Source organism: Falco peregrinus, chromosome 5 (genome assembly GCF_023634155.1).
Source record: "Falco peregrinus isolate bFalPer1 chromosome 5, bFalPer1.pri, whole genome shotgun sequence".
NCBI lineage: Eukaryota > Metazoa > Chordata > Aves > Falconiformes > Falconidae > Falco > Falco peregrinus.
Window position 1 is genome coordinate 91,039,294 of NC_073725.1, and position 25,700 is coordinate 91,064,993.

At 54.3% G+C, this 25,700-nt stretch overlaps 1 protein-coding gene across 1 annotated transcript in view; it reads left to right on the top strand.

Annotated features, from left to right (window-relative positions):
• Nucleotides 1-6,907: 6,907 nt before the first annotated feature.
• Nucleotides 6,908-25,700, top strand: part of PLXND1 (plexin D1) — an 83,834-nt gene continuing 65,041 nt past the window's right edge. The window contains exon 1 of the mRNA XM_055804153.1: nt 6,908-8,375. Coding sequence (XP_055660128.1) covers nt 7,050-8,375 — 1,326 coding nt within the window. The 5' untranslated portion in view covers nt 6,908-7,049. The remainder of the gene's footprint in view (nt 8,376-25,700) is intronic.

Consider the following 25,700-nt stretch of genomic DNA (forward strand, 5'->3'; position numbering starts at 1 on the left):
TGCAGGGCTGCATTTGGCAAGGGCTAAGTGCCTGGCCGAAGGCCACAGCAGTGACAAGCGACCTAAATTCAGGGCTGACCTTGGCAGAAGCCCATGATTTCACACAGGCGCTGGGTCCAGCACCGTCTGCGGAGCTGGTTCAGGGCAAGTGACAGCTGTGGCTGCTGGGCTGGGATTAGGACAGGGCCTGTCAGAAGGAACTGAGGACATGAGATGCAGCTGGGAGGTGCCACCTAAGGTATACAGAGGTTTGCCAGCAGCAGGCCCTGCCAAGTTGAGGGCACATCTGAAGCTGGTCTGGGGTCTTCTCTGTTCAGCCAGGCGGAGACCAGAGATGCTTAGAGCTGAACATGCCAAAAACAGAGCTGTCTCAGAGCTCAGTGCAACACAGTCCATCTTTTAAAGCAATATGAGGTTTTAACCAAAATGCTTGGAATTGCAGTAAGATGTACAAAGCAAACAATGGTTTTAGGATTAACTGCGTTTAACCCTTTCACTTCAAAGCACATAATGAGCATCAACACTGAAGCCTCAACGAGCCCAGTGAACATGGGAGAGAGTAACGCTGAAGCCACTGAGGTTAAGTCAAATTGGTTGGAATTAACAAGGGTAGTGTGGGCTGTAATAATGTATTTACAGCCTGGTGATTATATTGTAGGAAGGAAGGGAAGGGGATTTAATCCCTGTTTAGTTTAAGCTGCATTGCAGTCCAGCCGGTTCTTCAGTAGTACACAGTTAAAAATGTAGTCTGTCAAATCTGGCTGACATATTTTGGCAATAGATATTTCCTCTAATTGAAAGCAATTGTTGTGTTGTAAGCTTTCCCCCTTTCCCATTTGTTTTGGTTAATGAGTAGTGGTGGCCTGTCTGCTTAAGCACGTATTGAGCAACTGCTCACTGGAAAGTTAGCATATTGCAAAGAGTGCGGCACGATCCCGCCTGACTTCATAAGGAAAAACTTCCTCCAGGCTTTGGCGGAGATGTTTGAACAAAGCTGGTAGGATGAGCCTCGCTGGTTGTTATTGCAGGGCTTTGCTGTTTGGGTCAGCTAGGGCCTTCATGTGTGAATCCTGGGGCAAAAACCAGGCTCATTTCCAACGCAGCCACACTTTGTTTTGAACAATCAGCATGGCCCCCGCTGTGAATCCCACGAGGGGATGCTCTGCTTTATGTTGCATTCGCTTCCTTTGCTTAGAGCCAAGTACTGCATCCTACACCGCTGGAACGCAGTCAAGGCGTGCAGGGCCTGCACGGACAGCCTGACACAGGCTAGACGTGGCCAGCCCCTGTTGTGTCGGCCGCTGCTGCTGCTCCAGCAAGAGCCTTAATGCCGTGGGCGGGCAGGGCCCTGCCGCTCTCAGGGGGGGTTTAGCAAGCCCCCCTGTCTAGGCAAAACGGTGCTAAAGCCACTGCTGCCCACAGCAACGGTGCCAGCTTGGCTGCTTCCCCGTGGTGTGGGCGGCACGAGCCAGGCAGCAGCCCTGGCTCGCGGGACCCGGCGGGAAGCAGCTGCCCAGCCCCTGCGGGACATCGAGGCCGGTGCTGGGATGGGAACCACAAAGCAGGGCATCCTTCCACCTCTGTGCTCTGGAGAATGTGCCCGTACTGTCCTCGTAGGATGTCAGTCAGGGTGCTTGGTCTTGAAACACCCTGTTTCTGGCACGCCTCTGGAGCTCAGAGAGCTGCCATGTCCCTCGGTTTCCCTGGAGCTCACAGCAGAACTGGATGAAACCCTCCTTGACCCTGCAGCCACATTGAGCCTGACCCGCTGGCCAGAAACCCCCTCGGGCTGTTGCCGGTCGGCACCCCGCCGAGGGAGGGACCTTCTCCCATGCCCGCCCACCTGGCTGTGATGCCCCATGATCTGCATGGACAGGGATGGGTAGGGATGCGAGGCCATTCGTGTAGTGAGGCAAGGGCTCGGAGGGGTTGTTTCTTCACCCACCACTAGCCCGAGCACAATGCTGAATTTCCCACAGAGCAGAACTGGCAACGCTTTTGAGCTCACCAGCCATGTTTCCAGCCCTGACTGATGCAAAACTGGGGCAATTGAGCACTGACCCCTTCCTAAGCCTCTAAGGAAAGCAAAAGCAACAGGTCACCAAGGAGACATGTGGGAAACCAGGGAACAGGCTGCTTTTGCATCCTGGCTGAGGACCCAAATGGTGAAAGCACTCCTTTCCACCCACAGCACCTGGGTCAAACCCCAGCTCAGGCTACAAAAGACTCATGGTTTTTTATTGCCTTGTGATAAACCTCCTGCTCTGGAAAATCTTGCCATTATTGCGTGTGTGAACTTTCACCAGCACCGTATCTGTCATTAACCTAGAAGGAGACCTTTTCATGCTCACAACCTCTGTCTGCACAGCTCCTCTCTGGAGGCAAATCCCTCACGGTGAACACGTCAGCCGGCTGCATGCTGCAGACAAGGTTATGACTGCTTCACATACTGTGAAGGAAGCAGTGCTCTCTATTACATGGGGAAAGGTTCATTGCTGAAAACAAAGAGGCTTGGGGGGAAAAAAAGCATGATTTTACTCAGAAAGTGCCTCAGATCCCCATAAATCCCTCTCCCCCTTGCTTAGACTGGCTCTGGATGCCGGCAGCAGGGTGGCAGTGGAGCATGGCTGTAGCTATTTGCAGAGAAGCCTGAGACCACACCAGGGCATGTGTTTAGATTAAAGGACGTTTGGGAAGTGATCTTGTCTTAATCTTTCTGCTAAGCACCTAGCAGACTCCCTCCAGTGTGCTAAATCATTAATAATAACAGTAATGACAATCTGGCCTCCTTCCCCATGAGCAGTGCCTGCAATACAGATTAATAACAATAAAACAGGGACTCGGTCCACGCTTATCCAAAATTATACCGAGGATAGCTAAGCAGTCTATTTCCAAGCTCTCTGTTATTTCTGAGTGCCCTGAAGTGTCTTAGCTGCTAAGCACTTTGCTGATGCATCCAGCCTGATGACACCAGACACTGACGACTGACTGGACAAAGGCAGGGTGGCAGGCAGGACTGTGGAGCATCAGATGAGTGTGGTGATCAGGGAACAGCTCTTGTTCAGGCGATGATTTCTCTGTGTCCAAGTGCTTCTCAGCTCCTCCTCAGCTCCCCTTGCGTTTCCCTGGTGCATGGCTCCTCTCCGCTGGAAGCACCGCTCCAGGGAGAGCCCTGTCCCGGCCGGCTCTGGGCTGGGCAAGCATGACTGCTCCGCTCTCACCTGCCTCTGACCCTCTTCTCTTGGAAAACTGCTAGCAGCCTTTCTCAGGATGGGGAAAAGGCAGGAGCTGCACCCCTGCTCCGATCCAGTGCAGCTATTCAATGTCCATTTTCCATCAGCATGGGTTTCCAAGAGGGAAAGCGAGTGGCCAGAAGGATTCAAAACACGTGTCAGCTAAGTGTTTGTGAATGCACCTTGTGGTCTCCTGCCAACCTGCCCTGCAATCACATAGAAAAATGACCCAAATAGCACACTTAGCGGCAAAGAGTGAAGGAGATGAGAAAAAAATAAGAGCGGACTGGCTGCCTGGGTCAGAGCAGATGCACTGCCTGGCCTGCTGTGCAACGGCAGCTGGGCTCTCCCCGCAGCAGCTCCAGGGTGGCTGAGGCCATGCCTCGGCTTTCTTCTGCCAGGGTGCCAGGCGGCCCGCTGCGGCAGCGAGCTCCCCAGGGCTCGTCTCTGCAGGGGGCCATGCAGGGCAGATGAGGGATGGCCGCCCCAGTCAGGCCTCCCCGCTGCACCCAGCGTCCTGAGCAAAGACACAGAGCCCGTTGCGCTTCTCCCTGAGCCAGGCCCCTGCGGACACACGGCCCCCGGGGTCCCGCACACCCTGCCGCAGGCCGCCGGTGTCAGCTGGGAGCTGCCGAGCCGAACCCGGCCATCTCTGGTGTGCAAGGGTGAACTTTCTTCCCAAATCCACAGAGCGCTTCATGGGTACCTTGTGGATAAACCCGCTAAATAAATAGATGTTTATACTCCCTGTATTAAAGTGATTAGATCCTGGGTTTTGACAGTGTTGAGTCAATACAACCTGAGTAATTGCATGAGTAACTCATGTTTCCCCTAAAGGGAAACTGTTCTCGTGTAAATATATTTATTAATAATTAAAGTGTTTTTGAGTTCTTGTGCACACAGCCCCTCTCCCCCACAGAGATGTCTGAAAGGCTGTTATCTTTAAACCTGCGCAGGAGTCAAATGGGAAGGGATTTTGGCAGGGGCGTGATGGTCTATGGCAGGAGGCATGTGGTTTAATGTTGACCTTTTTTTTTCTTCCTGAACAAAAAATAATGGCGAGATCTGTGTATGAGAGATTGAAAAACCTCTACTACTCCATTAGGAGCATTACCCTGAAATACTCACTGGAGCTTCTAACAGCCCAGATAATAGGGGTGGGAAATAGTTTCTGGAAAATATTCCCCTCAAAGCATCTTACCAGAGGATTGTTTCCTAACAACGACAATAAAATCTTTGTCAAATAATCCTTCAACACCACAAATATTTTGGGTGTAATAGAATCAGTGTAGGTAACTGCTTGCCATAGGAAATGGGAGTCAGAGCTCCTAGGGGATTTTTTTCTGACAAAACCAGTACTGGATACCTCTGGGTAAGTCACACATTTTTCAATGTTCTTTGGCCTAATTTTTTTTTTTAACTGACTGTAATCTGGAACCTAATTTGATATGCCTTAAAAGGCTGATTTCACATGGAAGATGCTCTACTGTCAGGGTAAGCAGCCATAAGAAATCCTAAAATAGGCAGATTAAGGGTTTGGGATCACAGGGTTTTATTTCTATGCAATTAAAGAAATGATCACATTTAAAAACTGCTAACTTGTAGTTAAAAAAACCCCAAACATCTACCAACCAACAACTGGGAGTACCACATTTAAAAACAGCTAATAACTCTATTAATGAAGGCTATGATTAGCAGAGACAATGAGTTAGATAGCACGAAAGCATAGCATTTAATGCAACACACATTTTCGGTTGACATGGCGTGGCCAAGGCAGTTGTGTATTAATTAGTGCTCTGAAGAGGGTGAGGAGGACAGGGAGGGGGAGAGGGAAATTGGCAGGTGTAGAAATGAGATTAGACAACTACAGAGGATTTTTCTTTTCAGAACAGAAGTCGTACAGAATCCTCATCAGCCTCGCTAACACATTTTGTATAAATGAAGATACATGCTACAGGAATGGGCAGGGTAGGAAAGCACAGCTTGGGGACAGGGAGAGCAAGGACAGCTTCCCAGGGCTTGCCTGCGGTGCATTTCCAGGTGGTAGTGACCAAATATCAGCCTTGATTTCCACACCCTTGCTTTAAATGCTGCTGGCTATTTGTGCATGGCAAGGTGCCTCGACGCTCAATCCTTACAAGGGGACCTGTGCTGTTATACTGAGGTACTGCTGCAGCTGCATGGTGAAACCAAGCCAACAAGCTTCCCCTTTGCTTTCCTCCACCGTGCAGGTGCTCCAGCTAGGTCTCTGCTCTTAGTGGAAACTCAGGCTTGAGATAAGGGTGCTGAGCCCCCACCCTATAGCCGCTCCACGTGGCTGTCAGCTCTGCCACTGCTTCGGCTTGGAGCACCCATGCAGTGCTGAGTGCCGCGACCAGGGTATCTGCCGTGTGCTGGAGCCCACTCGTGCCCCCCTCTTGCATGGGGGCCTGGGTGGGCTACCCAGGGAGTTGGGTCCCTTCTGAGGCTATGGCTGTGCCTTCTGTCACGACAGTGCAGCAGGAGGTGAGCGTGCTGGCCTGGGCAACCGCTCAGGGCTCTCCAGCTCAGACCGCAGGGACACGAGCTACGCGGGCAGGCAAAGCACCTGGTGCGGAGCGCGCGGCCCCGGGCAGTGTCCCGTCCTGGGACGGGGCTCGCGCGGCAGCGGTGCTCGGTGGCGGGGCCGTTCCCCTGCGCGGCGGGCGGGCGGGGTTTCACGTGCCGGAGACGCGGGAAGCGCTGCTGTGGGCGTGAGCCCACCCCTCCGCCCACGCAGGTAGCGTGTTCCCACGCCGGTAAGGGTGGGTGGGTCAGAGGCAGTGCTGCTTCGGGGCCATTCCCCCCGCTGTGGATTCCAGCGGGTGGAATTCGGGAATCTCATCAGGATATTGGGAATATCATCACTTCTTCCTCTGTGGCTTTTTCTCCTCCACAGTTAAAAAAAAGCCCGTTGGAGGGCAGAGGAGATGCACGGTCCACTCGGAACTCCGCTCTCGGCAAGCCGAGCTTCCCCGGGGGCGGAGCCCGCGCCTCGCCCCCGCCCCGTTCCCCGGGGAGCTGTCCCGCCGGGCGGGCGGCAGCAGGGTCCCAGGGCTGCGCCGACACCGCCGCCCCCCCGCGCTCCCCTGAGGCGCGCAGCCCGCAGCGAGCGCGGCCGCTCGGATGGGGCGGGGCGGGCCCGGCAGCCCCCGGCGCGGTGTCCGTGCTGCGGGGGAGGTGGGGGGACCCCCCGGTGGAGCCCCCCCAATTACGTGCTTAGCCTATTTGACTGCTCCACGCGCCGCCTGCCGCGGCGCCGGCCAGCCCGACCGCCGCTTCCCCGCGTCCCTGCCCCGGGGCCGGCTCACGGGGGGGCGGGGGCGGCCCGCTCCGGCTCGCCGCGCTGTTCCGCAGCAGGGAAAAGCGATTCTTCTCCCGCCTTCCCCCACCCCGGCCCGCTCCGCTCGAAAACGCGGAGACAGCGTAGGGAAAGGCTGAGCGCCCGGAGCCGCCGCTCCCGAGGCCGGGGGGCCGCCGCCCTGCCCGGGACCGCCCGGTGCGCGGCCGGCCGGCGGCGCGGGGAACGTCGGTAACTTCATCCCGCTCACATGACGGGCCCGCACCGGGACCTGGGAGCACTGCCAGCGGGGCGGGGCGGGGGCGGGCGGAGGGAGGGAGGCGCGGCCGTGAGCGCGCCCCGCCGCCCCCCGCCGCGCACCCGCCGCGGCCGCCACTTCCCGCGGGCGTCGCTCGGCGGCGGGTGCGCTGCCTCCGCAGGAAGCGGCCCTGCGGCCCGGCCCCTCCCGCCGCTCGGCGGGCTCATGCACTCTGCGGCGCGGCGGCGCGGGCGGCGGGATGGCTCCGGCGGCGGCGGCGGGCGCTGAGCTGCGGCCCCCCGCGCTGCTGCTGCTGCCGCTGCTGCCGTCGCTGCTGCTGCTGCTGCTGCCCGGCCGCGCCGCCGGCCTAGAGGTGCAGCGCAAGTTCCTCTCGCCCACCCCCACCAACAACTTCGCCCTGGACGGCCCCGGGTCCCGCGTCTACCTGGCGGCCGTCAACCGGCTCTTCCAGCTGTCGGGGGGTGAGCTGGCGCTGGAGGCGGAGGCGGCGGTGGGGCCGGTGCTAGACAGCCCGCTGTGCCACGCGCCGCAGCTGCCGCAGGCCTCCTGCGAGCACCCCAAGGTGCTCACCAACAACTACAACAAGATCCTGCAGCCCGACCCCGAGCAGGGCGTCCTCGTCGTCTGCGGCTCCATCTACCAGGGCCTCTGCCAGCTGCGCAGCATGGCCAACATCTCGGCCGTGGCCGTGCGCTTCCCGCCGGGCGGCAGCGACCCGGTCACCGTCTTCCCCAGCATGCTGAACGTGGCGGCCAACCACCCCAACGCCTCCACCGTGGGGCTGGTGCTGCGCCGCGGCGGCGGCGGCGCGCGGCTGCTGGTGGCCGCCACCTACACCGGCTTCGGCAGCCCCTTCTTCCCCCGCAACCGCAGCCTGGAGGACCACCGCTTCGAGAACACGCCCGAGATCGCCATCCGTGCCCTCAACGCCCGCGGCGACCTGGCCAAGCTCTTTACCTTCGACATCAATCCCTCCGACGACAACATCTTCAAGATCAAGCAGGGCGCCAAGGCGCGGCACAAGCTCAACTTCGTCCGCGCCTTCCTGCAGCGCGGGGCCGCGCCGCCCGCCCGCCGCCCCTACGCTTACCTGGCGCTCAACAGCGAGGCCAACGCGGGCGACAAGGAGAGCCCCTCGCACAGCCTGCTGGCCCGCATCTGCCTGGGCGAGGCGGCCGAGGCCACCCTCAACGGCAGCGGCGAGACCAAGAAGCTGACAGAGTCCTACATCCAGCTGGGGCTGCGCTGCGGCGGCGCCGCCGACGCCTTCACTCGCCTCGTCTCCGTCTTCCCGGCGCGGGCGGCCTGGCGCAGCCCCGCGGTCCCCGGCCCGTCCTCGCCGCCCCCCGAGGAGCTGCTCTTCGGCGTCTTCGAGCGGGCCGGGGCCGGCGGCGGCGGGGGGCGGCCGCAGTCCGCGCTCTGCGTCTTCCGCTTCGCCGAGATCGAGGAGACGATCCGGGCCGCCCGCAACTCCTGCTTCGTCAGCCCGGCCGCCGGCATGGTCACCGTGCTGGACAGCGTGGTGCAGGGCACCGGCCCGGCCTGCGAGAAGCGGAACATACAGGTACGGGCGGGCGGCGGGCACCTGCCGGCGCCCTGGCGGCGGGGAGCGGGGACGGGGCGTCCCGTCGCAGGACGGGCGCGGGGAGCCGGTGGCCGGCGGGAGGCAGCCCCGTCCCGTCCCGCCGCTGCTGCCGCGTCGCCTCGCTCGGGCGTCCCGTGGCCGCAGGCGCTGCGGGCGGGCGGGTGCGCTGCTCTCTCCCCCGCGTCCCGCGCCGGTTGGGTCCCGGCTGCTTCCCCCCGCAGCCAAAGCCTGCGGCGGGGCTCGCACTGGGCAGTGTGTTTGTCGGGGGGGACGGGACGGGACCCCCCGTCTGTCGGGGTCCGCCGCTCTTCCCACGCCTCTCTCCCGGCGGCTCGGGGGCGCGCAGCTCCTCGCTCCCCCGTGGGTGCCCCGCACGGCGGGGGAGGGGGGGGAGGGCGCAGCGCCGTCCCGACCCTTCCCGTGTCCCGTCCTGCGGCCGGCCGGCCCTGCCAGGGGCCGCGCACAGGCTGCCTTGTCTCCTCGCCTTCAGGGGAGTTTGCCATGGTCGCGGTTTGCTACCAAGCGGCTGTAAATATTGACGCCAGATAAAGACGCCTGTTTTCCCTCTCACCGAAGATATGTGATGCTTGGGAAAGGCAGAAAGAAAGAAGGACTGCTTTAAGACTGCATTTTTCCCTTCCTCTGGGAAGGATGCATAACTCAGCTCCATCAAAGATCGTAAAAACATCTGTGTGATTTCCAAGGTAAGATAGAGCGTTTGGGCTTGGGCTTCCCTGTGCAATGCCAGTGGCAAGGAGAGAAAGGTTTCCCATGGTAACCGGAGTGTTTAGTGTGGCATCTCCATGCTGTGTTAAAATATGTAGTCTTAATGCACTGGTTCATAGACCTACTTTAGCAAAGTTGAATAGTTTTTCCCTGGTGGCAAAGTACAGGCTGCTTGACAGCCGGGAAATGTGGTAGTTGTCCTGGCTTTTGAGTTAATTCCACAAAGACTGGGTGTCTTAAACGCTGGGAGCACAGTCATGAAGCCTTGGCAAGGTCACAGCTCTCAAGGGAGTCACTGGGAGTCAGGAATCCTATTTACAGGATGAGAAGGCACCCACAGTGCTTGTTGGCTGTGGCTGAAGCTCAGCATAGCGGCGAATCAGCCCCTCAGCCCCTAGCAGGATTGAACTGTCTCTGCCAGGTGGGTCAGGAGGATGCATTGAGGCTGAGACTTGTGGAGGGTGCTCAGAGAGTTTGCCAGCCTAGCTGTCACTGGAAGGCAGAAAGACACCCGCTTCCCTTGAGCTTCCTCAGTGCTCCAGGACTCTTGGGAAGATAATGTTTTTTCTGACTTTTGCTCAGTAAAGAAAGTAATAATGGCCTAACACTCCTCTAATAATGTTGAAAATATCAAGGACAGTATCCAGTGAGGTATTTGGACAGCAAATTCCCTGGTGATTCCAAGACACCCAGCGCAGGAATGAGATTTTACTCCGTCTTTGGGTCTGGCCCCTGATGCTGTCTGCTGTAAAGTGTGCTCCTGGTAGCGGTACTTCTTTCCGAGCATTCGGTGAGGCAGGCGGCTAGGAGCACGTTGTCAGTTGATGCCACAAAGGCAGCCTGTGAAGGATGGCGGTGTTCTTGAAGGGGTTAGGCATTGAGGGTGTGAGGTTGAGAGGAGGAAGATAGAAATCGCTGAGCCTCGCTGATTCCATAGAAGTTAGCAGAAACCCTCCATGTTTACCATTGTGGTGAGATCAGGCTGCGAAAACATTTGTTTACGTGGAGACAGTGGTATGGCTGGCGGTTATATAGTGTGGATAGGGAAAATCGGGTTTTAGTCCCTACTGACAGTGCTGTGTCGCTGACCTTGAACCAGTCATTTAACCTAAGTGCCTCAGTTTCCTGATTTGCCGCATGATCCTGTAGTTATTACTATTATTCAGAAACCTAACTCACACATAGCATGAGATTGCATTTGTAAAGCTGCTTTGAGATCCTTTGATGTTAAGTACAGCAGGATATAAATGAAGCATACCATTAATATTCGTTCATGCCTAATATTTCTACACTTTCCATTTACTTGAATCGTATTCCTCTAAAACCGCTGACCAAGCCTGCTGGGAAGCCTTCCTACCAGTCAGAAGGAGAGCCTTTCATGATTTTTTGCCTTTTACTTAATCATTAGAATTGCCAACAAGTTAACAAGCTGTTTTCAAGTCCCAGAGTGGCAGTGTCAAGAGAAGAGTTGTAATACTGTGTTTCTTTGTGCTGCAAAAACCGAACATCAATTTCCACCTTCAAGACAATGAAATACTCTAATAATTTTGTCCCAGCCCTGGGAACGCAGCAGGAAAATGTATTAAAGCAGCAGCTGGTTTGGCAAGGCAGATCAGCATCTAGCTGCTTTCCCATTATGAGCTCCACGTCTCCACCTTAGTTAGTCTCCACGTTAGTGGGTTTCCAGGTTTTCTTTTGCCTGATAGGTGCTTCGGTATTATCAAAAGTGTGGTTCATTAGTTCTTCATGTGGACTAGGTGGTTGGGTTTTAAGCTCCTTCTGGAAGAAAAAATGAAAACCTAATGATGGCCTGATTCATTCTGAGCTCGCGTTCGGCTGAGGTAGTGGCTTGTTACAAATATGGAGCATGGGCTGTTAGGTGTAATGCGGTGTGAAAGGAAAATCATTGCACCCTTGTGTGCTCTTCTGTCTAATTGAATGCTCCTCTTCAGCACTCGGCTGTGACTCAGCTGGGGAGCTGCAACACTCTGCTGCCAGTGATGGGGTTTTGGAGCGGGCCCTCTGCACATCGGCCATCCCTTGGCTGTCCCCACTGCACTGCTGCAGCAGCGCTCACCGATGAGGGGCCAGGCTCGTTACCCCTCAGCATCGTGAGGAGAGGTCTGATGGGAGGCTGGCACTGCACAGAGGGGCTTCGTTCCTGTGCAGGGGAGCGCTCTCCAGCAATTGTGGCTGGCATGGTGGGAGCTCCTTGTTCAGCTCTCACTGACTGCCTGGGACTGGCCACGTGGGGGGCTGCGGAGAGGGGATGGGTGGACCTGGGGACTGCATGTCTCTGGTGGCTGGCAGGGGAGCCCCGCTGACCCCTTAGCCTGCATCTCCCAGGCTGGGCGTGGGGAGTCACCAACTTGGCCCGGGAGCAGGCCTGCTGCTTTGATGGAGGAGCTAACTTGCAATTAAACACATGCTTAACGACTTTGTGAGACGTGGAGAAAATGTGCAGACGAGGATAGTGTGGGTCAAGGGTGGAGGCTGGTTGGTTGTTCTCGGTGAGTCCTCCTGTAAAGTCATTTACCAAGGAGGTGAATTTGCAGCGGCAGCTTAGGGGAAGGAGGATGTATTAGGGAAGGATTTAGTTTGATTGGGTTCTTGTACTCAGAGTGAGTGGGTGAGCTCTAGGATTGCTTTCCCTCAACAGAAATAGCTTTTTATAATGAATTTTGTGTCAAATACTGGGCTATCTTTGTAATGCATGCAGTTAAAATGAAATACTCGCACAGAGTCGCTGCTGCATTTTGCCCACTCGAAGCCTGGGTGGAATTTGGACCTGAGACCCCAGGAGAGAAGAGGAGTATGAGCTGTCTGTAGCAGACTGTCTTTAACATCATTTGCAGCTTGATGCACTGACAGAGCTTATCAAATCCTGAGGCCACTGAGTAGGTTTAGTTCATGTTTGCACTGTTCTGCCCGAGCAGGATTGCTGCCCAGTAGGCTTGAAGGTCACACTGGCTGTGTGGCTGGAGCATGGCGCAGATGTGGCATGCCAGAGCCCTTGCGAAAGCAGAGCTAGTTAGACCCTGACCCTGGCTTCCCACTGGCCCGAGAGGAGCTGTGTGGGGTGTCCCAGCACCTCCCGCCTCAACACCACTGAAAATAGAAGTACGTCCATTCCTGTGGCACGGGTGGCCATATGCTGTCTCATCGCTACGTCTCAGCAGAGTGAAGCCTCCATGGCATCCCCTCGCCACTGCCCTGTCTCTCAGTCTGGTGTTTGAGGCAGGGAGACACGGTCGGGTACCTTCGTGCTCCTCCAGCTGGCAACTGTCTTTTTGGCCAGGGAAATGAGGACGGCTGCCAGGCAGTCCGAGCCCTGCTCTCCTGGACGTGGCCACAGCAGAAGGGCAAGCGAGTGGGTTTCCAGGCATCTCTGCAAACCTTCCCGCTCTGGGTGTCCAAGTGGCGGCTGACTTGGGGGTCTGAGTTTAACACAAAGTAAAATGCACTGCGTGACAAACAAGCACACTTGAGGAAAAGCTGAGCTGGTAACCCCATCCCACGCTCCCAGCTGTGCTGGACTCCTTGTCTTCTGTGGTTTCTGCGCCGAGCCCCATGCTCTCCTAAAAACTCCCAGAGAGGTAATGGGGGAAAGCAGGCTTGTATTTGTTAGGCTTAGATTTGCTAGCCAGGGATCTGTGTCTCTCCTGGGAAATGTTTCGGGGTCTGCAACTCAAAAAAGGCTGAAAATCCGGTTTGTTTTCTGTGCTGGAAAACATAGGCACGATGGCATGGGATAATGATGCGTTTCAGCATTAATTCTCAAGTTTCTGGCTCTTGTGGCTTTGTGTCAGATCCTGCATGCTCATTGAGCACAGTGTTTTGTGGTGTAATGATGAGACACCCACCAGTGAGCTTTACTATAGCGGGTTGTTAAATAAAACGAACTCCTTGGCTAGACTGTATAAACAGTCTCAGTATATATGTATGCCTGGGCATGGAAATGTGGTTTGAAACCAGTTAGAAAATGTTCCCAAAGAAAAAAAAACCTCATATACACGTGGGAATATGACAAAGCATCTACTTACTGTCCAAATAGACTGTGGCATCTCCATGGGATTGGGTTTTATAGGAGCTGAGTTACTTTGAAGTGCTGGTTTATACTAATTTAGAAATTCCAAACATGAAAATAAATGTGCTCTAACCTTACATCTACTCAAATAAATCCGGAGGATTACCCACAGAAAAGAAACTGGGAATTTACACTTAATTTCTACATTAAAAACGAGGCAGGAGTTCTTGTATCAGGCTTAATTTCTGCTTTTCACGGAACGCGTTGTGTTTGGAGTTGCTAGCACGCACCTGAAAATGCAAATACCCTGTTACTGCCAAGCTGCACTGTGCTGTTATATCACTGTAATTTGTTTTGCTTCTGGATGTCGTTTTACAAGCAGTGGGAAGTTGGTGTCCCTCCAACACGCTGTCCGAGGGCTGGGTGGTGAGGGGCCGGTCTGCCCATGGAAGGGCTGGCAGGACCTGAGATGCCCGAGATGAGAGGTTCATGCCACAGCCTGAGCTTTGCCGGGCTTTGCAAGACTTCAGACACAGACCCGAGTACTGTGTACCGGCTCTGTCTCTCACCTGGTATTAGCCAGCTGTGGGCAACTGTTGGGTATGTTTCCTTGGGAATTTCTGTGGAAGTATGACCTTCTGCTCGCAGTCCAAGCACTCACAGGCAGAGCCGGAGCCGTGTGAATCTTTTCCTTCTTGGGAAGGCAGGCTCAGCTTTGTGGGCTGCCTGTGCCCGGGGGCTTTCCTGCTGCCGGGGCCTGGCGCAGCCCTGGCACAGGGGAGTCTCCCAGGGAGCGGGTCTGTGCCCCCAAGACAAAGGTGGGTGGTGGGAACACACCACCCGGGAGCCCTGGGGCTCACCCCTGCTTTGCATGTGAAGCTCAAACAGATCCCAAATTGCAAAGGGAAATTCGGTTGGGGTGGCAGAATTTTCTTTGCCTGGAAGCCAGGAGTTGCGCTGCTTTAGGTGAGAGAACAGAAAGCAGCTCCTGGCTGTGGCAGATGGAGCCTTGGGACCATGGTGCTGGCTGATGCCAGGTCCCTTGGCAGAGGGGCATCAGAGCTGTTCCGTGGGTTTCTGGAGAGCTGGAACCACAGCCAGCTGCGCAGACCTTGTCCTTCTTGGGAGCTTGGCACTCAGACTAACTGATCCATTGAGCTCATTACATTTCCTGTAACTAAATAGTGGTTTAGGTGAGGAACAGGGAAGGGACCATTTTGGCCAAGTCCAGTGTTGCGTGTGGAAGGTACATCACAGCTGGGAGGACACTGGAGCACTCCGGAGAGGTGCTCACATGACCGTATGGAGGTGGTGATCATACCTCGACAGCAGTCTCTTCATTCACAGGTTCTCAACCCTGTCTGTGTAGCCCCAGGTGTTCTCCAGGGCAAGTGTTTGGTTCCCACGTGTGATCATGAGCCTGCTCGCTAGGAGCTCTCACTGGTCCTAGCTTGGCTCTGGGTCCTCCGTGGGTGGAGATGAAGGAATTTGCCATCTCTTTTCTGATTTTTCAAAGTCTACTTTATAGTGATTGAGAGAGAAGATTGGTGGGGCTGCGGGCACCTGGAGGCGTGAATAAGGCACCTAGAGATGTGGATGGGTGCCTGGGAATGCTGTAAAAACACATCGCTACACCTTGTAAATCCCAACAGGTGCCTATTCGAACTCGCAGGCAATGGCACTGTTGTGATATTCTGGCCTGATGACCTCTTCCAGCAAGTTGTTGGAAACATAACAGGTCTGAGCCCCTGGCTATGGTAATTGAATGCAAACACCTAGGCAAGCTAGAACGAGCAGCTGTTGGAAACAATCAATTATAACCACCTGAGTGCCACCATGCACTACCTACAGCAGCGTGGCTGTGCCTCCCGGCTCAGGCTCATGCGTGGCACGTGCGACGGGTCGCCGGTCGTGGCTGGCAGCTCCTCAGTGACAGGGATGGCACGTGCAGGCACCTGACTGCTTGTTTGCACCAAGGAGGTGAAGGACAGGGGTCAGCGTTCTTGACCGGGAGGAAGAAACTGCTCCGTGCCCCGGGGCATGCAGCTGATGCCCGGAGGCGTGACTGCCCATGCTGTGCACCTTGTGCAAGGAGCGACAGGGCTGTGCCTGTGGTGTGGCTGCAGCCCTGTGCGCTCCCAGATCCGTTTGTCGTTGCGCAGCCTCAGCACAGTGCACCAGTCCGTGCTGGGGGAGCGTTACTGCCCACTTTTCACAGGGGGAAGTAGGTGGTCAGAGCCACCTGGCCGATGCCTTGTCATTGATGATGGGTGGCTGTGTCAGGGTTTGAATTGAGGTCCTGAGTGCTGGGGTGCTGCAGTGCCACCGTCCCCCCAGCACACATAGCCGGCATGGGCATGGTGCAGCAGGCGGGGTGAGCCAACCCCTGCAGCTGCAGGAGGGATCCACTTTGCTTTTCTATTTCTTTATTGTTTTGTTTTCTTGTTGGGTTGTTAAAGAAGTGACTGCAAGTCCATATTTTCTTTTCAAGTTGGCTCTAGCACGTTGCAGCAAGTGGAGGAGGTGGCAGGCTGTTGATGGCAATCTCCCACTTTGGGAGACTGGTAGAATTTATTGACATTTTTGAGCAGAGGGAGCAGTACTAATTTCTAACATCTGGATAGCAGCTCTGCTGGCAGCTGCCACTCCGGCAGAGTGGGGCTGGCGGGGGCGTGGGACAGCTCACTCCCGAGAAGGCCCCGATCAAACAGAGCCTGGATGAGCCCCTGTTAGTTGTGGTGCACTGATGAGCGCGGCTGGTATCAAAGCCTGTGAGATGATTTGGCCTCGTTACCCACTGAGTGTCAGTGGGGCTTGTCCAGTGTGGGGAGCGTACACTGGCTCCTCACACAGATCTGTGCTGAGACTGGGACCAGGATGGCCACAGGGGCCGTGGCATCCTGCAGCAACCGTGGTGCAGCAGTGATGGCCTGTGGTGTGAGCAGAGCTGATCTGCTGTTGCCAGCCCCTGTGCCTCCCTCCAGTTCAGGATGCATTGATGTTTGAAGGGAGTGAATTACAGATAAGCACAGCTTTTGCAGGTGAGGGGTGGGTGGGACAGGGCGTGTGTTGGCTTGGGGTGTTTCTTCAGTGGGCAGTGGGACAGGAGTTAACTTGGATCTCCAGGCTTTTTCCATACTGGGACTGTCATTCTGCTATGCCCTCCTCTGAAGGTGGCCTGGCCAGAGTGGCAGTCCCTGGGTTTTCTGCCTTGCTCCCAAGGGTGCTGCTGCATGGGTGAGCGGGGCCACAAGAGCTGCGAGACCCAGAGCGAGCTCAGGGCTCCTGGTGAGGCTGGTTGAGTCCAGGGCGCAAAGCACAATTTGAGTCTCAGGTCTCGGTGAAGCTGCAGACTTGTGTTTGGATCTGCAGCCACCAAACCTGTGCCAGCTGCTGTGCCACTGACAGCGGGAAGCAGCAGCAGCCTGGCCAGGCAGGACCAGCTGTGGGAGCAAGGCTGCCCATTTTTTGAATCTGAACCACTGGAGGGTCGTCATTGCTCTGACAAGATGTCTGTGGCTTATGCATCGCATAGTGGTGCTGGAATACAAATATTTTCATTCTAACCCAGAAGCAAAGATGCCTGAAAGTCTGGATTTTGCAGATATGTACCTCTATTATTTGAAGGAAATTTGGAACTTGTTCTCCCGTTTTTGTCTCATCTCTGTTTAAAGTATTTTGCTGCTTCGTACTGCTCCCTTCTGGAGCAAAGCCCTTCAGCTATTAGATTTGTATCCCACCGTCTGCTGACTGCTGCCAACATTCAGTGGGTTCTGAGTTGCTAGTGGCCAAAAGCCATCGCTGGTGGATTGCCTAATTAAAAGGGGCCATTGAAAACCTGGCATGTTCTAGAAAACAGTTGTGTGTAGAGTGAACTTTTTAGGAATAGTTGGGAAATGTTTGCAGTACAATGATAGCAGTTGATGAAGAAGAGGAGATGTGAAAGATGAGGGGGTTTTAATGTAAAATAAAATAGCATTTTCCAAGTTAGATGCGTGAGTCCCTGCCATCCTTCAGTACATTTCGTGGATCCAGACAGGAACTGCAAGCGGTACCAAGGCACCAGGACTGGCGTGCTGCTGCATGCTGTTCTTCGGAGAGTGGTGGACCCAAATCTGGGAGCTGGCTCTTGCAAGGAGTGGGCTCTGGTTGGGCTTTCAGCAATCAGTGTGGCAGGTCATTATGTGGGAAGGAAATTGTGGCTGAATCTCTGCTTGAGGGGACAGATATCCATGTCTGGAGAGCAACTGATGCAGATGATTTCTTCCCCGCACTTTTTCATTTGGTTTGAATCGCGCGCATCCCTGGGGTGAGCCACACAGCAGAAGGCTGGGATGGGTGTTCCCATGCATTCCTCCTGGGATTCCCCCTGCCAGGAGAGCGCTGGCCTCTCAGCACACTGGGGCTCCCTGACTGGAAATGCTCCTTGGCCACTGTCAAATAAGCTGCTGAAGAAAGGTTTAAAGTTTCAGGGAAGAGCTGGGGTTGCAGTGTTATATTCCTGGGATCTGCTAACTGTAGTGTCATTTTTTGCTGAGATTTGCTGTCATGGCAAGCTACAAAGCTCAGTGGATCTTTCCAAACAGTTTTGGAAGCACCTGTAAATCTTGAAGACAAGATAAAAAATGGTAGAGAAAAGGAAAGCCTTCCATACATCAACCAAGGAAGAGAGGTGCTCAGTTGCTGAATCCAGTAGGACCACTGATTTTTAACACACTTTGAAATTATTCTGCTGATTCTAATTTCCTAGCTGGGAGGGACAGGTGGGGAGAGATGCAATACTGGAAAGTCAACAGGCACAGTGCTTTCAGTGAGGTGTCTGGAGAATGTCTTCGGCTTCATACAAGCGCCGCCTGTGAGAGGAGGCTGTGTCTCTGTGAGTCCAGGGGCTGGCCGCAGGTTAGAGGGCCTTAATTCTTCACACTTCCCATAACCATCCTTTTAACCTGTTTACCTGAATTTTCTCAGTCCCGAAAATGAGGGTGGAGGTCTCTGTCTCGTGTGTTAAGGGTGTAGGAAGGGTACAGCTGTGAGCTGGGGAAGCAGTGCATCTGCCGTAGACCATATCTTTATGCCTTGGTTACTTCTGCATTTGGAGTGCTTGGTTAATGAGCAAAAAGGCTTTTTTCAACCTTGCCATGCCAAGCTACCGCAGCTGGCTGGGTGCTGGAGCAAGCAGTGTTGTTTTGTTTCTGGACGCCGGTGCCAAGGCTGCTGAGCAGGCGAAGCGCACAGTGGTACCCGTGGAGGATGCCTCTGCGGCATGGCGGTGTGGGGCAGCGCTACCGTTCAGGGGCAGGTTTTACTGAGGATGCATAAAAATAGAGTTCTGCTCGTTATATCTGAGCTTAAATGATTTTGGCAGAGGTAATGAGGAAGATACAGGAAAACATTTCCTATAAACTGTTGCTAAATGCAGATTTGAACTGACACATGCAAAAGACCAGTTGTGTTAGGTAAGAAGTTGTTACTTTAATGGATGATTTTTTCAGCCCTGAGTCACACAGATATGCCTTCAGAGCATGTAAAGTGCTAAGTGTTAGTAGTAGCAATAGTAAAAAAATAACCCCCAAAGACTGAGGAACCGAACTCACAGTTCACCCAGGACTCTCCTCCCTGTGAGAAGGAGTTTGAATAGTTTGAGATTGGTTGCTGAAGCCAAAGCTCAACATAAATGAGAAACACAGCTTGAGTGGTGGAAAGGGGGGCTCTCCCAAGGGAAGAGCAGCTAAGAAAATACAGCCTGAATAAATCAGCTGTCTTACTGCAAACAGTTTTGAGGGTGACATGTTAGTTTGGCTTTGAGAGCGGTGTGGGTGTCCTTGGGACAAGGCACGCTTGTCTGATCTGCTCTGCTCCTTGTCCCTGGGGAGCGGGGCAGAGGAGCCATGTTTCCAACAGGGGGGAATTTAAAGGACATACAAACTCTTGCTGCTTAAATGCATGTTATTTTGGCTATGACAACCCCTTTGGAGCCTGTTGTTCGTTAATCCCTCTGCTTGCCCATTCCTGAGGGATTTGATTGTATAATCTGAAGTATTGTATTTAATGCAGGATGAAAGCTAACATAATAAGCTTGACTGGTCTTCCTGGTGGCATGAAGGATGTGTAATTTCAGTTAAAAGAGTGCTACTTTTTTATGAGCTCCCCGTGCAGTTGCATGTGCTGCTTCAGCTCCCTGCAGCATGAAGTACCGGTGTGTGCCAGACCCCCGGCTCGTGTGGAGCAAGGAAGGAGACCCGTGCTTGGACTGCCTGGGCTGGCCGGAGGTGTCCCGGGGGATGGGTGTGCAGAGCAGGTCCTGCCAGGCTCCTGTCCACATTGCCCTCAGTGTTCTTTACCAGTTGTTCAGCCTCAGGGTCAGCACGATGGGGCTGGGGCTGCTGGGGTGGTGGATGGCCACAAGTCTAGCCAGTTCCTGCTGGAGGATGCGGCAGAGGAGACCAAGGGGGTGATCACACTGTCTAGCTGCATGCGTCCGGCCTCAGTGCCACCACTGGAGCTGAGACTGGAGCCTCTGGGGACTCCTCAGGGCTCTTACATCCTCCCTAACACCCCAAGGAGGGCTCACATTGTAGACACCCCCTGTCCTTTCCTCCTGCACCTGCAGTGATGCAGCAGAGGCTGGATGGCCGCAGGAAGTCTGCGCTTGTCCCAGCGGTTGTCAGGCTTTGGCCTCACTGTAAGCAGGCTGACTGGCTTTGCCTACAGCCCAGCTCTTCCCTGGTCCTGTCCCAGCCTTTGGGCTCACCTGCATCTTCCCTCCGAGGCGGGTTCTTGCAGGCAGCAGCCGAGCAGGTGTATGTGAGGGTTGCCACTGCTGGAACAGCAGCCAGAGCTTGTCATTTGCCCTCTGAGATAAGAGACAGTGCTGGGAGCATCTTGCGGCATTTCCAACCCCCTCACCTCTGGTGGTTTGAGGTCTGCGGTCACGGCAGGAGCAAATGTGGCTGCTGCCACTTAGATGCAATGGTTGGGCCAGACCCAGGCTTGGCCTTGAGCTCGCTGCAGGCCTGTCTCTTTGCAGACTCACCTAAAACGGTTTCTCCTTTGCTTTCAGGGGGGCTGGTGGGCTCAGCCTGTCGGGTCAGCTCTGGTCCCGAGTCTGGCTTCAGGCACACGGTCTGCCAAGCCCGTCACCTTCCAACGGGCAAGCACCTCGACCATTACCAAAAACTCAGAAAGTGGTGAAGGGCAGGACAAGTGACATGGGCACCCGGGGCTGCCAGGCATCTTGTGCCTCTGATTGTGCGGGTTCCCAAGTAATTCTTGCGCAGCACAGAACAGGTCTAAGGAGATGCAGAGTCCAAGAGAACCGCTTGCCTGCAGAGTGCTTGCTGCGCCCTGCCTTCCGCAACGGCTGCCGGTCCTGTGCTTGCTGAGCATCCTTCCCAGCTTGCTCTGCTGCCTTCACACAAGGGACACAAGCCTGAATTCTTCAGTCGTTTTAATCAGGTGCATGTCCCATGTGAAACTGCCGAGAGTGAATGTTAGGAGCTGGCAGGAAAGAAAAGGGTTGAAGTTGAGAGTAGAGAGAGGGAAGAATGAGTTTTATAAGATGGGGGGGAAAAAAGCTTTCCTCTAAAATAAAAATTAAGATAAGAAGCTGAAAAACTGCCAGGCATCAGGAGCTCAGCAGAAGCCAAAGGAATGCTTTCCGGCATGGGGTGGCATTTGTCTGCGGTGGAGGGAGGAGCGGGTGCGCTGACATGGTCATTTTTCTCTCCAAGCGGCCGATGCAGCTCTGCTGCTGGTGCCGCTGGCTGCGGTGTGGCGGACGCGCGTTTGGCCGGGAAGTGGTGCTTCCTGGCGCTTTTGACAGAGGGAAGCTGGTGGTAGTTTTTCATTAGCAATTACTCCTCTTCAGCAAGACATTGACTTTCCCAGTTTGGGGCTGGAGGCAATAGTTGTCCCAGGTGTTGTCTGTGCCGGGGCGAGGCATGCAGGGCTGCACGTGGATCGTTTTGGTCTCCCAGGGAACGACCCAACACACAGGTCTGCAGGAGGGGTCCCAAGGGCTGCTGCCGCGTGGCTCTTGTGCTCAGGGGAGTATCTGGGCAGGTCCTGCAGATGTGGACAGGCCCCTGGCATTACTTGGGCAGTGCTGATTTACCCCCTGGGGCACTGTCTGCTGCCATGTCTCAATGTCATCTGGCTGGAAAAGCTGGTGGCTTGATGGAGCTGGGGCCAGGGCTCCCTGCAGGAAGGACATGGTCCAGGTGGTTCCTAAGAGCAGTCAGATGGGTGTTTGGACAGCCTGGTACTGGTGTCACACTGCTGGCTTGCAGAGCACTGTGAACCAGGTTGACACTGTGCAAACATGCGAAACCCTGCAAAATCACCGCTGCCTTGCTCAAGAAACTTGTAGTCTAAGCAAACAGTGAAACCAGGGTGCAAATCTCATTTTAAACTTTTTTTTTTTTAAGACATCTGCTGTGCTGTGGGGGTGCTGATTGCTTAGTGTGGATGATTCTCGAGAAAAATTCAGCAAGATTCATTTTATCAGAGGTTCTCAGCCCGAGTGCCTCGACTGGCCAAGAGTGCACATTGATTTGCCTCCTGTTGCCAAAGAAATAGGATGGGAAGTTAGAGAGGCTCTCTTATAATGGCTGCCCTTACAGCAGCACTACAATTAGAGACTGCTTACGTCTCAAGTGCCTTAACAGTAGAGTCCTCTTCTGAGGATGACATTTTCTTCCAGGCATCCCAAAAAGCCTGGTTTTGACAGCTCTGGTTGCGACGCTCCAGCAGATAAACGCGTGATTGTGTGTACAAACTGCTGGCAGCACAGGGGGTGGGGGGCTCCGGGATGAATGGGCTCTGCCTGGGAGGGGTTGCGTGGCCAGTCTGGGTTCTGCTTGACACAGAGAAGAGCTTGTACTTTATGTTATCGTAATGCAGCCGGGCTGGCTTGCCACCATCTCTCTGCCCGTTTCCCTACGGTGTCTGTGCAGTATTTCCACATTGGTTTTTTAGCCTCTCCCTACTGTTCAACTTTTAAGTCCGTGTCCTGCTGTTCTCTTTGGACAGCATCCAAATTATTTTGCATATTCCCTCTGCAGTCAGAGATTTCCCTGAGTCATACCTAAATGTTAATAAAAGCCTAATGGTTTATGTTAAGGAAGGAGAGAGATAAAACTAGAGCCCTTTTATCACAGACTTTAATGGCCTGAAAATGTCAGTTGTGTGGGAGCAACTGCCAAATTTTGAGCCTATGAAGACGATGGCTAAGTCCCACAAATCAACAAGTTTGGAGCGGATTATCGGATGCTGGCTGTGTCATTTTCCCAGGACTCCAGGCCTGCTAGAAGCCGACACTTTAATCCACTCTGATAGGATGCATGAAAGGGGCCGGAGCCCCTTCCCACTGACTGCTGCTGGGCGAAGCTTTCCAACCCGCTGCAGTGGAGTCAGAAAAGCCTGGCTGAAAGCAAAAGCTGCAGGGCTTTTTTTCTGAACTGCAGCCTGCTTTTGATTCAGAAATAAACTCCATCTTTGCTTAAGAACTATTTTTAAAGTCACAAACACAGGATGCAGAAATCTGTACGTTTCATGGTTTTCCTGAGTGCTGTCTCACCACTCCTCTTCCTCCTTCTGTTTCCAGCTGACTTCCTTCCTGAAGGGACATCCTGCACGCCTGCCTCTGGGGTGCAGTGCCCAGGGCTGGGGAGTTGTAATGGAAATTCTGGGAAATCGCTTTTTCTGCTCCTTTTAGGCCTGGGATAAAGAACTGAACTTGCACCGTGAAAATAGCTGAAACTTGAGCTCTGATGTGGCTGGAAATCTTTTATCTCTGTCCCGCTTTGTTTTTGCAATCACGCTCAGGGGTTAATCTGAGTAACCCTCCTCTTAGATGTGGCTCCTTGGTTTGAACTAATTTATATCACGTGTGAAATTTGAAGAAATACTGAGTATGCCCTCCTTGCAAGTGCGCAGGGTGAGAGCGGCGCTGCTGGGCTGGTGCTGGCTGTGGGTTGTCTCCAGCTTGCACCCGGGGCAAAGTGGCAGAGTCAAATGTTTTGGGTGCAGAAGGATTCGAACCTAGAGGTGCCCATGGGTTACTGGGTATCCGGGGCGCGTAGCAAGAAGAATGGTGGCAGTATAGAAAATGACCATGGGGTTGTTTTAAAATGCAGGTGATAGAAGGGGATCAGATTTGGAAGAAAACTTTTGTGCTTTGTCTGCTTCAGGGTAGGGCAGTTTGATTTAAGACTGAGTGAGATTTAACCCATTCCGCATGGTGAAAGCCTTTTAGCCCAACCTTTAAGTGCGGTTTCCCCAGCTGCAGTGATTGCCTGGTGCCTGCAGAAGGATGTGACTTCATCGTATCCTGTTTACTGTAACGTGACAGAGTTAAGATGTCCCCTTGGTGCTGTGGCATACAGACAGCAGCAGCACAGTGTGTCACCCCATGCTGGGACCTGAGAGAGGGAAACACCGTATGTCTCCTCCTGCCCGTCTGTCGGAAGAGCTGATGTCATGTAAAGAAAGGTGTTTCGGAGGAAGGATGTGTGGGGCCAAAATAAAGCTTGGCCTGCGTTACAATATCCTGTTTACCGTGGAAAACACTTTGCGCTGATATTAGCTCTGAAATGTGTGATTTATAAGCGGGCAGGGGAGCAGATAAGGAACTTCCCGTGATTTTGGCCACCTGTGAGAAGAAAGGGCTGTGTCCTTTGGGCTGGGGGGTGGTGAAGCTGCTGGCAGACAAATGCCGGTACTGGCTCTGTGGGCAGCTGCTGTGGGGGCGAGGTCCTGAGCATCCCTCAGGCTCCCGGGTGTCCTGAGGTTCCTCTGTGCCTCAGTTTCCCAGCAGGAAGGAGCCTTGTGAGCTTCAAATGATTAATATGGTAAAGAGTAATGAGGAGGGGCTAGAGATAATAATCCCCAAGACAAATAAGTAAACCCAAGTGCATCTTTAAAGGTCTGGCTGTGAATGGAAGGGACCATTAAATCAGAAAGGTAAACGGCCTGCTGTTTCCTCTGTATGGTTTTAAAAAGGTATGTTGCCCCGTTGCGGGGTGGTGGGGAGCACACACGCTTAAGAATTTGGGCTGCAATTTTATTTTTTAATAAAATGAAATTCTGTAAAACTGCAAAATGCCTTTAGCAACAAGTCACTTGCATCCACAACACTTGATCCTTTCGTCTCGGTCCCATGTGAACTGGGCTGCAGCTCTGAGTGTGTTGCCTCCTGCTTGGCACCTGCTTCAGCAGAGGAAGTTTTTCAAACCAGTCTTTGTTACTGCACATCTGATGCGCCCAGCGGCAGCAGTGGACGCAAGGTCTGGTGTCTGCTGGGGCGCAGGGGACTGAGGTCAGGGTGGTTTCATGGAGAGGACCCAGTCTACCATTGGTGGCAGTGTGCTTGTGCTGCTCCAGCAGCAGGGAAACGAGCTCTGGATGGTCTCAGTGGCGCGCTCCCTCTGGGCAGGGGTGTGAGCCTGGTATCCGCAGAACGGGGGGATTGCCTGCTGTGGGTGCCGTTGCGCAGGGGGTGCTGTGGGTCTGTGATGGCACCAGGTACTTGGGAGGCCAGTGCCGACCGGCTGCTGCAAGAGACAGAGCGCGGGCTGGCACTGCAGTTCCACCCAGCCTGGTAAGGTTTGCTGCTGCCTTCTCCCATGCGAAGAGGAGGAGTGGCAGTGCCATGTCCTGCAGTCCCCACACTGGCTGCCACTCCATGGGCCAGCCCCGGCCACTGCAGAGCGGTCACTGGCCCTGGGGTGGGGGTCTGCCAACCCTGTTGGGGGGTGTTGTCCCTTGCTCCTGGAGACACAACCCAGCTGCTTCACATACATTGTGGGCTTGAACAAGTTTCTTCACCGTTTCTGTCCAGGGATGTGTTGTTCTCTTGTGGCACCAACCCAAGACCGGTGGCCAGGCACCAGGCGGGAGGTGCATCCCACACTGGGGCCAGAGTGGAGGGGTGGTCCTGCCCAGGTCTCATGCTCTCGCTGCAAAGCCTGAAGATTTGCTTAATCTTCTAAACCGTCTGGAGAAAGGGGAGAGCTGAAGATTTAGTTTGGTTCCATTAATGAAATAATAACGATAATAACGGAATTAAAATACAGGCCCCGGCACACTGAGCCCAGGGAGGAGGGACTGCTGAACAGGCTGGTTGTCAACTTCTCTTGCCTACTGGAAGCACGTGGTCCAGTTTCTTAACAGGCATGGCCTCAAATCCTTGCATTTGTTCTGCTTAAATTAGCACTCCTGATGATTATTTTGGAAGGAATATCCACGTTATGGCTGAGTTCTGTAAGGTGTAAAATGTGCTTAGTTCTAGGGGTGTGGGCTGCAGTCCACTGTCAGTCCTTTGCCTAGAGTTTTGTACCTGCCCCGCAGCGCCAGCCCCTGCCCCCAGAGGGGTGACGGTGCAGTGGTAGAATTGTAGCTTCTCTTAAGATGAGCCTGAAATGACACTTTAGATGATGTGGTAATGGCCCTTGAAACATGCCCATCACTTGAACGACTTCAGCTGCACCCACAGCACTTCATAAAAGCTGCTGCAGGATGTGAATTGTCAGCAGTGAGACTGTTGTGATGTT